This window comes from Barbus barbus, assembly GCF_936440315.1.
Source record: "Barbus barbus genome assembly, chromosome: 1".
Taxonomy (NCBI): Eukaryota; Metazoa; Chordata; class Actinopteri; order Cypriniformes; family Cyprinidae; genus Barbus; species Barbus barbus.
The window spans coordinates 14,059,148-14,072,115 of NC_136729.1; the positions used below are offsets into that span (position 1 = coordinate 14,059,148).

The 12,968-nt window shown below is 37.3% G+C and overlaps 2 protein-coding genes across 2 annotated transcripts; one reads left to right on the forward strand and one right to left on the reverse strand.

The window, feature by feature from the left end:
* Positions 1–941: 941 nt before the first annotated feature.
* Positions 942–8,407, forward strand: LOC306867132 (claudin-7-A). The gene is made up of 4 exons (XM_079412673.1): positions 942–1,338; positions 6,731–6,895; positions 7,110–7,194; positions 7,530–8,407. Exons 1-4 carry the CDS (start codon positions 1,116–1,118, stop codon positions 7,693–7,695), a joined length of 639 nt encoding a protein of 212 aa, XP_079268799.1. The 5' UTR covers positions 942–1,115; the 3' UTR covers positions 7,696–8,407.
* A 247-nt stretch (positions 8,408–8,654) lies between these two features.
* Positions 8,655–10,924, reverse strand: LOC306867913 (uncharacterized protein). The gene is made up of 3 exons (XM_079413869.1): positions 10,821–10,924; positions 10,256–10,567; positions 8,655–9,469 (listed from the first exon to the last, which is right to left on the reverse strand). Exons 2-3 carry the CDS (start codon positions 10,464–10,466, stop codon positions 9,384–9,386), a joined length of 297 nt encoding a protein of 98 aa, XP_079269995.1. The 5' UTR covers positions 10,467–10,567; positions 10,821–10,924; the 3' UTR covers positions 8,655–9,383.
* Between the last annotated feature and the right edge of the window lie 2,044 nt (positions 10,925–12,968).

The following is a 12,968-nucleotide window of genomic DNA, read 5'->3' on the forward strand; positions in this document are numbered from 1 at the left end:
ACTGTTATTCCACCTCTCCTACACATTCTCTTCTCAGAGAATTCTGAGAACAAAACTGTGACTTTTCAGTTAACTATTCGTTTAAATCTGATTTGTTACCTTTAAAACCCTTAAAAAAAAACATCAACCAAAACATCAGGGTGTCAGACATAGACACTTTCTGGAGTGAAAACCATGTCCTCTTCGAATAGCATTATTGCTTCCACCCTATTTTCCTCAGGTTATAGATATTTCCTCTTTACCTTTGTAAAATCATTGTAACATTGACAATAGTTGATAGTGATCCAGACTTGTTGTTTCCCCTTTCACTGGAAGTGCAGAGGTCACCTGATGGAATGGTTAGGCGTGACAAACCTGCTCTCATCATATGGACCAGATGTAAGTTGAGGTTCTGAGACTGAATAGGCAATAGCATTAAATGTGAAACTTTTTAAGAACTGATAATTAAACAAACGAAAATGGGAGGCTTTTTTAAACGTATCAATGTAAATTAAAGCAGGCAAAATAATAATAATAATAGTAGGCTATTAATAAAATTGCAATAATAATAGCCTAACTAACAACAACAATAGTGTTTTGTGTTATGGAAGCCCATTTCCGCCAACTTACAAAGAGAAATCATAATTCACTTTTTATGTCATTTTTTTTTCATAATTGAGACGTAGTATCTCATAATTTAGACTTTCATGTCATATACTTACCATTTACCACAACGTTTTTGGTGGAAGAGGTTTACTAATTAAAGGCACTTGCCTAGAATATGTTATAGTGAAAACATAAACATTAATCTAGCTTGCTATCCGATATTTTTTTGAAGGATAATAAAAGTTAGAAACTTAACAAGTGAAGATGATGCGAGTGCTTCTATTTGGCGTGACGTCACGACACCGGGCATAGAGCGCCAGCCTGCTGTTACTCTCTCATTCTCTCGAGACCACTCTTCGGCATCTGCATTGTACGCAACACTTTCTACCGTACCTGACATCCGTGTCGAGATATAAACACCGCCAGCTGACTGACAGACTGAACGCAGAGAGTAACAGGTGCGGGGCAGGAGCTTTTCTCAAGTTTATTGCCAACTGTTGCTCAGCTTACCATTAAGTGTCAGAAAAAATATGGCAAACTCGGGCGTTCAGTTGCTTGGATTTGGTCTCTCTCTGATTGGCATCATTGGACTGATCGTGGGCACCGTCCTCCCTCAGTGGAAGATGTCCGCGTACGTGGGGGACAGTATTATCACGGCAGTGGCCACTTACCAGGGACTGTGGATGTCCTGCGCGTTTCAGAGCACCGGACAGCTTCAGTGCAAAATCTACGACTCCATTCTACAATTAGACAGTGAGTGTCAAACATCTATCTAGTTCACAAAAATCGTATTCATTTGATTTATTAATGTTCCATATTTTAGCACATGATTAATTTGTATTTGCCTAAAATACCTGAAGGTCCACATGTGTAAAGCAGCCAGAAGAATCAAGCTAATCAAAAAAGAATAAATCTAAATTTGAATGTAGACAATCCCAGTGGTTTATCATATCACACATGGGATCCAATATGTAGCCTATAAATTGGTCTAACAGATGAAGTGCCTGTCATGTAATATAATGTTAATCTGTACTGTAGGTGTTTATTGGAATTCTCTGGCCTTTTTCCAATTCTTCACACACACACACTTTTTCCAATTCTTCACACACACACACTCAAATGAACACTGATGCGATTTCCAGCTTGATTAATGGATGCTGGCATCGCCACTGGGACTTTGGATCTACTGTATGACTGTAATGTCACCAGACAGGACAGGTAGCCATGGTGCCTGTGCTTCTCCAGGAAGAACGTAATCCATTGTTTCTATAGCTGCCAAAGTGTTTTTATTAACACACCCAACTACCAGTGATGAATTATGAGTTTATTCACTGAATTGAGTGCTTCAGTTTAGGGCTGTTACAGAAACATTCCCCATTCCCTCAGTTCCCCGAGGACTGGGATAGGAAACCACAACCTCATGTTCCACCTCAGAGTTTGCAGGGACACTCTCTACAGATTAACAAAGATTGTTCTAAAATGTGATTTAGCTCTCTCGGTTCACTCTTTGACTATGTATTTACTGAGGGGCTCTGTGCAAAACCTCAGGGGTCATTTCTGAGAAGACTGCAGGACACTTCCAGTTGAAACCAGCTGGAACTTCACCTGACAGCAGGTTGAAATAGGATGGAGGGAGGATTGAAAGAGGAGAGAAAGCAGAAGGATGAAGGATGACCCCCTGAATTCCACCACTTACTGTTTTTTCTGTGCCTGGCAAGAGATGCCTCATTGTGTTTTAATGAATAAAGGAGAGGAATAATTCTTCCGCTTCACTACAGCTTACACCCCTGCCCCTCATACGTTCCCGTTTTTTCTTCTTTTTTTTAAACTTCCTGTCTTGGTGGGTTTTGTGTGCACATGTACAAGATTGCACTGGCACAGACTGCTTTTTGTCGGAATGGCTTCTTGCACTGTCTTTTATCTGTATTGCCTAACTGATGGATTTTATATAAACATTTTTCAGCGGCAGCTTTTTTAACAGTGTATGAACAGTGCATAATTAGTAGATGCGATAATACAAGCACTAATATTTGTGCTCAGACTTCTGTGAAAATTATATTTTAGCAACTGCAGAGCAAAATTTTGTTATAAAAAATATAAATTAATATGAATAAAAAAATATGAAAAAATAATAATGTTAATTAAATATAATAATAAATTATTATAATTTATAATCTTTATTTAACAGCTATTTTCTAGGTTGGGTCATTTGTGTGACTTGGTTAAGATTTCAATACCCAGTTTTGGAGTAAAATCTCAATTTGTTTACAAGTTACTTGTTAAAATTTACAATAAATAATAATTGTAATATTACTTGTGTAACATCATTTTCTTTATTTATAATATGGTTGTTAAGATTTCAACATCTAGTTTTAGAGTAGAAACTACATTTTCTACAATTTTATCAATAGTTTTTTTATATTATTATACAATAATATTATATTGTATAATGTTAAATTATTACCTTTATTATTATTATTGAATGATGATTCAGATCTCAATATCTAGTTTTGGGGTGGAAACTCAATTTCATACAATTTAATTTGTTATAATTTCATAGTATCAAACAGCTATTTCTTGGTGGTTTGGCCATTTGCATGACGTATGGATTTCAACATCCAGTTTTGGAGTAGAAACTAAATTTTTATATAATTTACTTGTTATAAATTAATATAAATAATGCAATATTACTTGTGTAACATTAAATAATTTTATTTATTATTTATAATTAGGGTTGCAAAATTCCGGGAATTTTCAAGACTGGAAACTTTCCATGGGAATTAATGGGAATAAACTGGAAATTTGCAAAATTGCAGGAACTGGGAACTTAAATGTAGTTGAAAACAAAATCTTGCAGCATAATCTTGGTTAAAACAACCAGATTTAAAGCAATTGACTATTCGCAAAGAGCTTGATTGTCAGGCGATCTGACCAATCAGAACGCAGAGATTATGTGCCGCCGCTGCTATCTGCCATCTTGCCCGACAGCTACGGTCTGTCTCCATAGAAATGCATGTTAAAACGGGGTAAAAAAGACTGACTAAATTAAAACTTTTTCAATATAACTAAATATAAAAATGTGCGGAGGGTTAAGCGGTGCTGTTGTTGGCTACCATGGTAATGGCAATAAGCTAAGGTATTCCTTTAAAGTACTTGTTTTGCGTAACAGAAAATCTGTCATGTCCGGCGCATTGCTTGCAGCGCTAAAATTAAATGCTGAGTGTTAAATAATAAAATATGTTAAAACGTGTGCTCTTGTCATCCTGTGGACAAAATCCCATGAACTTCGCCCCGATCGGGAGCTGTACTAGCCATGTGTGCTCATCTGTTCAATGCAGCTCTCCTCGCGTCGCTTCATGTCATCTTCCCTCTCATTAAACTATGACAGGTCCTTTCCTGCAAAAAGACGGTCAAAGCAGTTATCGGCAACAGACGGCCCGCGGGCCAAAAGTGGCAATAATATCTCGCCCGTAGCCAGATTATTTTTTATTATTACATACACCCAGAGCAGTGGGCAGCCAATGCTGAGGCGCCCGGGGAACAGTTGGGGGTTCGGTGCCTTGCTCACCTCAGTCGTGGTATTGAGGATGGAGAGAGTGTTGGTTATTCACTCCCCCACCTACAATCCCTGCTGGACCTGAGACTTGAACCCACGACCTTCGGGTTACAAGTCCAACTCTATCCATTAGGCCACGACTGCCCTTATATAGCGCCTGGTTCTGAAATAAAGCTGTCATGACAGCAACAGTCACTCACAATCAGAGTATGTGAGTGGAGTGGAACGGTGTGATTTTGAATGGAGCGAGGAGCGGATTTTTTAAAAGAGAGCTCCATCCCGAGTACAATTCATGCCAACGACCTGTAATATAACTGCATATTTAGCAAGAATTCACATTAAACATACTGTATTTAGCTAGCTAGATAGAAAAAGATTACTCAAATCAGAAAGAATGTGAATGCTATGATGACTGCAGTGGACATGAGTGGGAAGTTATATTTCTCAAGGAATTTATTTGTTCTGAATATTTTCAGCTGACAGCTGATTTTTTTTCTCAGAATTGCGTGATTTAAACTCGCACTTGCGAGTTAAAAAGTTATAACTCACTCAAAATGTTACACTCCACTCCGCTCACATACTCTGATCGGACACCGCCACACAAATGTGGCTTTTTGTTAATGACTGTCGCAGTTAAAGCTCACTACCAGTTACAAAATACACTGTAACAGTCAGTCACAGGCAATTCTGGTTGCATTTTTCATCAATTAATATCTCAAATTATCCTTTGACTATGTTCTGGCTCGCCATCTAGCGGTGAAATTGTTTTGGCCCGATGCCAAACTTACTTGCCGACCCCTGCTCTAAAGTGATGGAACTATGGTGCTATATACTTTTTAAAACCATTTTTTATAGGTTTCACATTACTGTTGGCTCATTAAATATGTAAATACGCATGGCCAGTAACGTTATAGCCGCAGCTGTCTCCTTGTAGCCTTAACCACAAATCAGACAGGAGAATAGATTTATTCATGTTCATTTCGTGCTTTAAGTAAATATGAAAAGACGATCAGTTCACCTGTTTGAACTGAGGCAATACAGTGATCTGTCACGACACATTGAAGAGCCACAAAACGGTATTTATTGTTTGAATTTCTTTTAAAATGACTCGATTTAAAAGCTGAGGGTCCTGAGACCTTGTATCATTTCAGAAGTAGCCTGCTCAGTCTTCTCTGTCGGTGTGTTGTCAGTTTCCTCTTTGCTCTGCGATGTGTTTTTCACTGTGTGAGAGCGGCATTGTTTGTCGGTCATGGCAACAGTAAGTGTTTAATTTCTACCCTACATGTTGTTCAATCACATGCACACAGCACACTGCGTACTGCAGGGCTATTGAGGCCACACTCCCTACATTCACTGTGCTTGAATTCATTACATTACACATATTTGTAATGTTTTTTAAACATTGCATATCTTTTGCTCATCAAGCCTTCATTTATTATATCAAAAATACAGAAAAAAAAAACAGTAATACTGTGCAGTATTGCCGGTATTACAATTTAAAATAATGGTTTTCTGTTGTAATATGCTTTAAAATATAATGTATTTCTGTGATGCAAGGCTGAAGTTTGAACATCATTACTCCAGTCTTCAGTGTCACATGACACTCAGACATCATTCTAATATGCTGATTTTTGATCAATTTTGGAAACAGTTGTGCTGCTTAATTATTATTATGTTTTTTATTATTATTATTGTGATTATTTTTTCAGGAATCTTTGATGAATAGAGAGTTTAAAAATAAAGAACATTTATTTAAAATAGAAATCCTTTTCTAACAATACTCTACCATTCAAAAGTTTGGGGTCAGCATCTTTTCTCTTTTTGTTAATAAATTACTTTTATTCAACAAGGATGTGCTCAATTAATAAAAAGTAGTAGTAGAGGCGTATATTGTTAGAAAAGATTTCTATTTTGAATAAACACAGTTTATTCATAAGTTTTTATTTATCAATAAATCCTGGAAAAAAGCATCACAGATTCTCCCAAAACAAATCCAAAAATGTCATTTTTAAAATGTGTATTAATTTGCATAAATGTGAGCCTGTGATCAAACAAAATGTTTATATTTATGTTTGTATATTATACAGTTTTATACATTTCCCAAAATTTCCAATTAATTCCCATAAATTCCTGATAAGTTTCAAACTTGTAATATTTCCAAAATTCCCCAGACGAAGTTCCCATGGAAAGTTTCCGCCCCTTTGCAACCCTATTTATAACATGGTTAAGATTTCAACATCTAGTTTAGACTCAGTTTTGTACAATTCTATAAAATTTGTTTTAATAATAAATAATTCTATTACTTGTATATTATTAAATTGTTATCTTTATTATTATTATTTATAATATGGTTGTGTCTAGATTTGGAGTAGAAACGCAATTTTGTACAATTTAATTTGTTATAATTTAATACTATTTATAATGACAAACAGCTATTTCCTGCTGATTTGGCCATTCGCATGACTGACAGTTTTTAAGATCTCAACATCTAGTTTTAGTGGAGAAGCTCGCAGTAAGAGCACAATTCGCAATAAGATGAATGCACATCTCTTTGATGTTTCTCTGACCTTCTCTATCTGTCTCCCACAGGTGAGCTTCAAGCGACCCGTGCTTTGATGATTGTGGGTATCATTGTGTCCATTTGCGGTCTTGGTGTGGCCTGCATGGGCATGAAGTGCACTACTTGTGGAGCTGATGAGAAAGTTCGCAAGGCTCGCACGGCCATGACAGGAGGCATCATACTTCTAGTGGGAGGTGAGTGTATGTGTGAGCAAGAGACTGAGACAGACTGTTCATGCAAGTTTACAGTAAACCGTGTTTGAACTGCTCTTATATAACATCAGTCTCCGCTCAGTCTGTGGGTCAATGAATATCAAAGAAAATAGGGTAGCTAATGCTAAACTAGCCAATGCTTTGAACATATTGGCTAAAAAAGATCCTCTGTCCTTTTTTTTTTTGGTTCCTACAGCCCTCTGTGCAGTTGTTGCCTGTTCGTGGTTTGCCCACAATGTGATTCGAGCTTTCTACAACCCCTTCACTCCAGTCAACACCAAGTGAGCACAAGGAATTCTACTTTACACAATTTCTGGAGCAGAATGTCCCAACTCTGTTCCTGGAGGTCCCCCAAAAGGACACATTTTGGATGTCTTCCTTATCAACACACCCATTTCTGTTCTTGCAGCACTTCTACTAGTGCTGATGAGTTAAATTGGGTGGGTTCGATTATGAAAACATGCAAAATGCGCAGTGTTGGGAAGCATCCAGGAACAGGGTTAAGAAACACCCTGGAACTCTGCATTGACCAAATGCAAATATATTGTAAAAAACAAAATGATAATAATAAATCATTTTCACATTTCCAATATGACCTTTTCTTTTTGTTCTTTAGGTTTGAGTTTGGAGCAGCCATTTTCATTGCTTGGGGTGGGTCATTTCTTGATGTTCTTGGTGGAGCCATGCTGGCTGCCTCTTGCCCTCGAAGTAAACAAGTGTCAAAATATCCTAAAAGTAACTCTGCACGGTCTGCAAGCGGCAGCAACAAAGAGTATGTGTGACCAAGACTGCCCCCTACTGGACAGACACTGAAGCAACTTCAGAAGGTGAAGAATTTCTTCAACAAAATAATGAACTGAATAATGAAGGTAATACAGCTGTCGCTGAGAGAGAAAACAGTTTACAAATTGTATAATGTCCCATTATAAAAGGGCAATCAGTTGTCCAAAAGTTCAAATAGAAAATTCATTTACAAACTCTCTGGGGGGGGTTCAAATGGAGGACTGTAGAAATCTAGTGTCAAGTACAAATACTCACAGATCTCTTTGAGCCCTCAGCGTTTCATTGAAGTAAACAGCTAGGTTGAAGAGAAACGTGGGTAGTGGGTCATATATGTTGGGTGTTTTCCAAGTGCCCACTAGGGAGCACTGTAAACAACAAGCAGGTGTTGCCCAAAATGGAGGCAGGTATTTTTTATTTTTTTTTGAGTATTCATGCTACAGAAATGCTAACATTTTTTATACTCATTTGAGTCACTCTTAAGTAACTTCATGTAATTGTAGATGGTCGAGGAAGATCCTGAACGTTATGTTTTGTTTTTTCACTTAACACATTTCAGTATTAACTCATCACCTCATGTTCATTTGTACTGTCCATGAGCCTATCTGAACATCTTTTACTTATAAAAGCTTATTGATGATGGCAGTGTTAGCTAGCTTATTGTTTATATATTTGTTTTACATGCTTATTTTCAATAAAGTTGGCTTTCATTGTATCAGGCTGGTTATTATTCCGGTGGTTGAATAAGACGATCTTATTTGCATTACACAAAAATATTGAAATCTGAGATTCAAAATATAATTTAAACCTGGAAAACCGGTTTAAATTATATTTAAAAAAAGAAATATCACTGACCAAATATAAAAGTACCATCTTGCATTGTCCTGAAATGTGTTAATTTTTTGATTGAAAAAAATAATTAGAATTATAAATAGCCTGTATCCAAACATTAACAAATGCAATAGTTACTCATGCATACTTTATTACTCCCACCCCACTGCACTCCCCAAAACAATTTACAAAAATCCATGCATTTCCATGCAAACATTTAGAAGTCAAAAACATTAAGAGCAACCAGCATCTGAGATCACTTTAGAAGATTTGATTGTTCATCTCAGTCAGTATGCATTCAAGATTGTACTTATTTCAATTCAAACTAAACTCAACAGGCACATAAAAACTGACCGAATAAAAGATCCTTACAATTAACAAGTAATCTATGTCATTCAGAGAAATGTCCTAATAGGCCCTGGTTACCAAGGTAAGCAAAGGTCTTACCAAATGGCGTGTTACACGTTAACAGAGATTCACAGGAAAGTGTCCTCATTGGGAGATGAGTAATCCAACCTGCTGAGGTTAGCTTTCTTATTCTGCAGTAAAGTGCAAAGTTAATAAATATAGCCCTGTTACATTAGAGATCATCAAAATCGTCACTTCCAAAACCAAGAACACCGGACAGGATCATTTAGCGCTACAGAAGCACGACATCAGTGAAGTGATAGGCAAGCATTAAGTGAACAGGAAGCAAAGTCCACAGTTCTTTCGTTTGACCTTGAAGTGGTGAAAGCCTTAAAAGCTGTACAGTGAAGAGTGACGACAACATGTGAGAGGGAGGGAGATTTTAGTTCAATTCTCTAGGCCTGCTTTGGTGTGTTGGCCTTTTAACAGCTTTGGCACTGTCAGTCATGCATCAGGCAACAGGTGATACTCTCTGAGAAACCGGGAAGCTTCTGTTATTGTTTATGATATCATCTAAGTCCTCATCATCAATAACCACTGTAAAAACAAAAGAAGAAATGTATCATACATTGACAACAGAGTGGAAACAAGTGAACACCACGAGTTATGGTGCGTTCAAGTAATCCTGGGAAGCTGTTTAAGATTTTTTAACCCAACATCTACAAAATATGAACAACAAGGGTGCGTTGGGTGTGTTATTGCTTTGTTTTTATTCAGCTTATGAAGGCGCTGTAAATTTAATCATTACATTACAATTGTACAATGCTACTATGATATTTCATACTTGCAACTTTTTCATAGTTGTATATGTAAATGGAAAAAATTACCTCATCTTGACAAATTTATAATTAATACACATGTTGCATCCATTGTGTCAAACATGTTTTCAGCATTTTCCACTCGTAATTACGATATTAGTCACGATTAGTACTTCCCTTCAAAGTTATTTTTAACTTAGAAAAGGGATGTTTGTCAAGACAAACTTGTTGGAAGTTGCTTGAGCATTCTAGTATTTGCTACGGCTTCTGAGTATTCACTAGGGGACAGAGATAGATCTGAACCAAGTTTAGTGAATGTTGCAGGAACGCTTCAGAATGTGTTACATTAGAAAAATAATTTTTCCTGTTGCTTCCCCAGCACTGCATATTTTGGATGTTTTCTTTATTGGACGCACCCAGTTGATGAGTTAAATGAGGGAAATATCCAAAATGTGAAGTTCTGGGAAGGCTTTTAAATACAAATTTTGATTTAGAATTTTGGTCTCGGGGCAAGTATTTTGAAAGGGGGGAGAAACTAATAATAACACAACTTAATATCACCCACCTCTCGTAGACCGCCCGATCTGTCCGAGTTTGGGGGCTCGCTGCATTCTTCGTGGGGCAGACATGAGGTCTGGTCGGTTTCTCTCCGCCTGTCCGTGCTCGTACGGGATTACGGGACTGGGTTGTAATGCACCTGCCGGTGGTATGAGGTTGGGCATTTCTGCCATGCCGTACATGTCCTCCTGCTGCTGTACTTCGCTAGGTGTATTCATACAAAACAACCGCAAGTCGTTGGTTGGCTATGCACTTCCGCGACCCCGACAAAATGTTAGTCAGTCCACCTAAATTGATCCGAAAGCAGCGTTTACAACACCTGGGGAGAGTAAAACACGTGAAAATTAAGCCATCAACCTTTTACGCTCTAAATAATGAAATCCAATCATCAATATTCGTAATAAACCACCGATAAGCAGTCGGGTTAAACATACACCTCGTATACACACATGCACCGGATGAGCTCGAGTATGTTCGCTCCTGTCAACAACAAGCTCGAGCTTACGTTGTGCTGTTGTCGAAATATATCACATGTACAAATATAAAACAACGAAACGAAACGTTATCCCTACCTTGTATTTGTCCGGAACGTGGACACGGTTTACACGTAACGTCACTTGTCTTCTATGTCCAGCGCGAGTCGGAAGTTGCCCACTATCTTCGGTGATGAGAGTCTGTCGTAACTCTCACTTGGGGATTTCCTTGGTGGTTTCTGTATGCGTCACTGCGAGGGAGGGCCCGAGCTCTGATGCGCAGGTTGTGAGCTCGTGGGTAGTGCTTTACATGTGAGAGCCCACGCTGGACGTTACAGCATGTTTCACTTGTACTTTATCACTGACACGGTTTGTTTCAAAAGAATTCAAATTGCTTTATCAGCATGACACCTGTACCTTATGCGTTGCCAAAGCTTTACAGGAAAGGGGGGGGGGGGGGGGGGGGGGGGGGGGGAATGATAGATTAGGTATTAAAAAACAAAAATCCTTACCGAGTGTATTTAAAATTAACGAAACAGTCCAAAACAAATAAAATAGTGTATCCATGGCAAGCCGTTTTGACTTTTATTCCTTCACATGATATGAATTCTTGATATCAACAATTCAACTTTTACTAGTTAAAATGTCTATTCTTGATATAAACAATTTAATTGTCATTTAATTGTTCATTTCTCATATCTGAAAATGTATTTCTGATATCAACAATTGGGAGGGTAATTTTTGATATCAACAATAGTTCTTGATATCAAGAATAGACGTTTACTAAGAATTGTATTTCTGATGTGAAATTGGAATTTCAACTAGTAAGAAATGAATTCTTGATATCAACAATTGATTTTGAATGGCAGCCTATGGTGACATTTAACTAGTGGAAATGCAATTGTTGATATCAAAAATAGCCATTGTTACTAGTAGAAATCTAATTCCTGATATCAGGAATTAACATTTTAACTAGTAAAAACTGAATTGTTGATATCAAGAATTCATATCCTGAGAAGGAATAAAAGTCAAAACGGCTTGCCATAGTGTATCAGTGTATCCTCACATGACTGATGTTGAGACAGGCTTGTTTGAGATGAACTACACTAGCCTGCCATCACCGGCTGGAGAGAGTAGTCGCTTGCAGTCGGAGCGGAATTAAAAGTGGAGGCATCAAGTCAGACACTTTCTGCTCCTGGTAGTGTTTCTCTTATCACAGATAAAGTGAAATAAATGCAATATTTGTCAAATACACAGAAACGTTTTTATGAGCATCAGAAACACTTTTTATATACCGCTTAATACAGCGACATCTGTTCAAGAATAAAGTTCAAAATAGGCCTACTATTTAAACACCAATAAAGTGGGGGTATATAAGCTTTTATCAGTGTTTTTGATTAAAAAAATAATAAAAGACTCAAGATAGCAGTGTGACATACACTAAAAAAGAGTTTACTGTTATAAAAACAGATTTGTGAGCATTATTTGAATTTAATTGTTAGAATAAAGATGCAACACACGTCGTGCTGGTCATCACAGAATCTGACCAATGAGCATAAAGTGTGTCATCATCATCAAGGCTCTTGCAGACGATTTTGAGCAGCGCCGATCAAAGTTGGACAAATGTTCTAACCAGAATGCATTGTTTTTGTCTGGCGGCAGCCAATCTTTGCGGCACCACATGAAGTCGAACAAGCCTAATAGCTTTTTATCGTTTCTCTTTTTGGAGAATACATCTTAGGTCAGTAGATGGCGAGTGACGACAAGGGACAGAGTTTGTTGCTGAATTATAGCTACATTCAGATTTGTTTAAACATTGATTCATTCAACAACGTAACAATAGCTGTGTCCGAAATCAGATGGTACTTTTTTGAATAATCTACTTTACGACTGCAAAATACAGGTCCTTTTCAAAAAATTAGCATATTGTGATAAATTTCATTATTTTCTGTAATGTACTGATAAACATTAGACTTTCATATATTTTAGATTCATTACAACACAACTGAAGTAGTTCAAGCCTTTTATTGTTTTAATATTGATGATTTTGGCATACAGCTCATGAAAACCCAAAAACATCTAAAAAAATTAGCATATCATGAAAAGGTTCTCTAAACGAGCTATTAACCTAATCATCTGAATCAACTAATTAACTCTAAACACCTGCAAAAGATTCCTGAGGCTTTTAAAAACTCCCAGCCTGGTTCATTACTCAAAACCGCAATCATGGGTAAGACTGCCGACCTG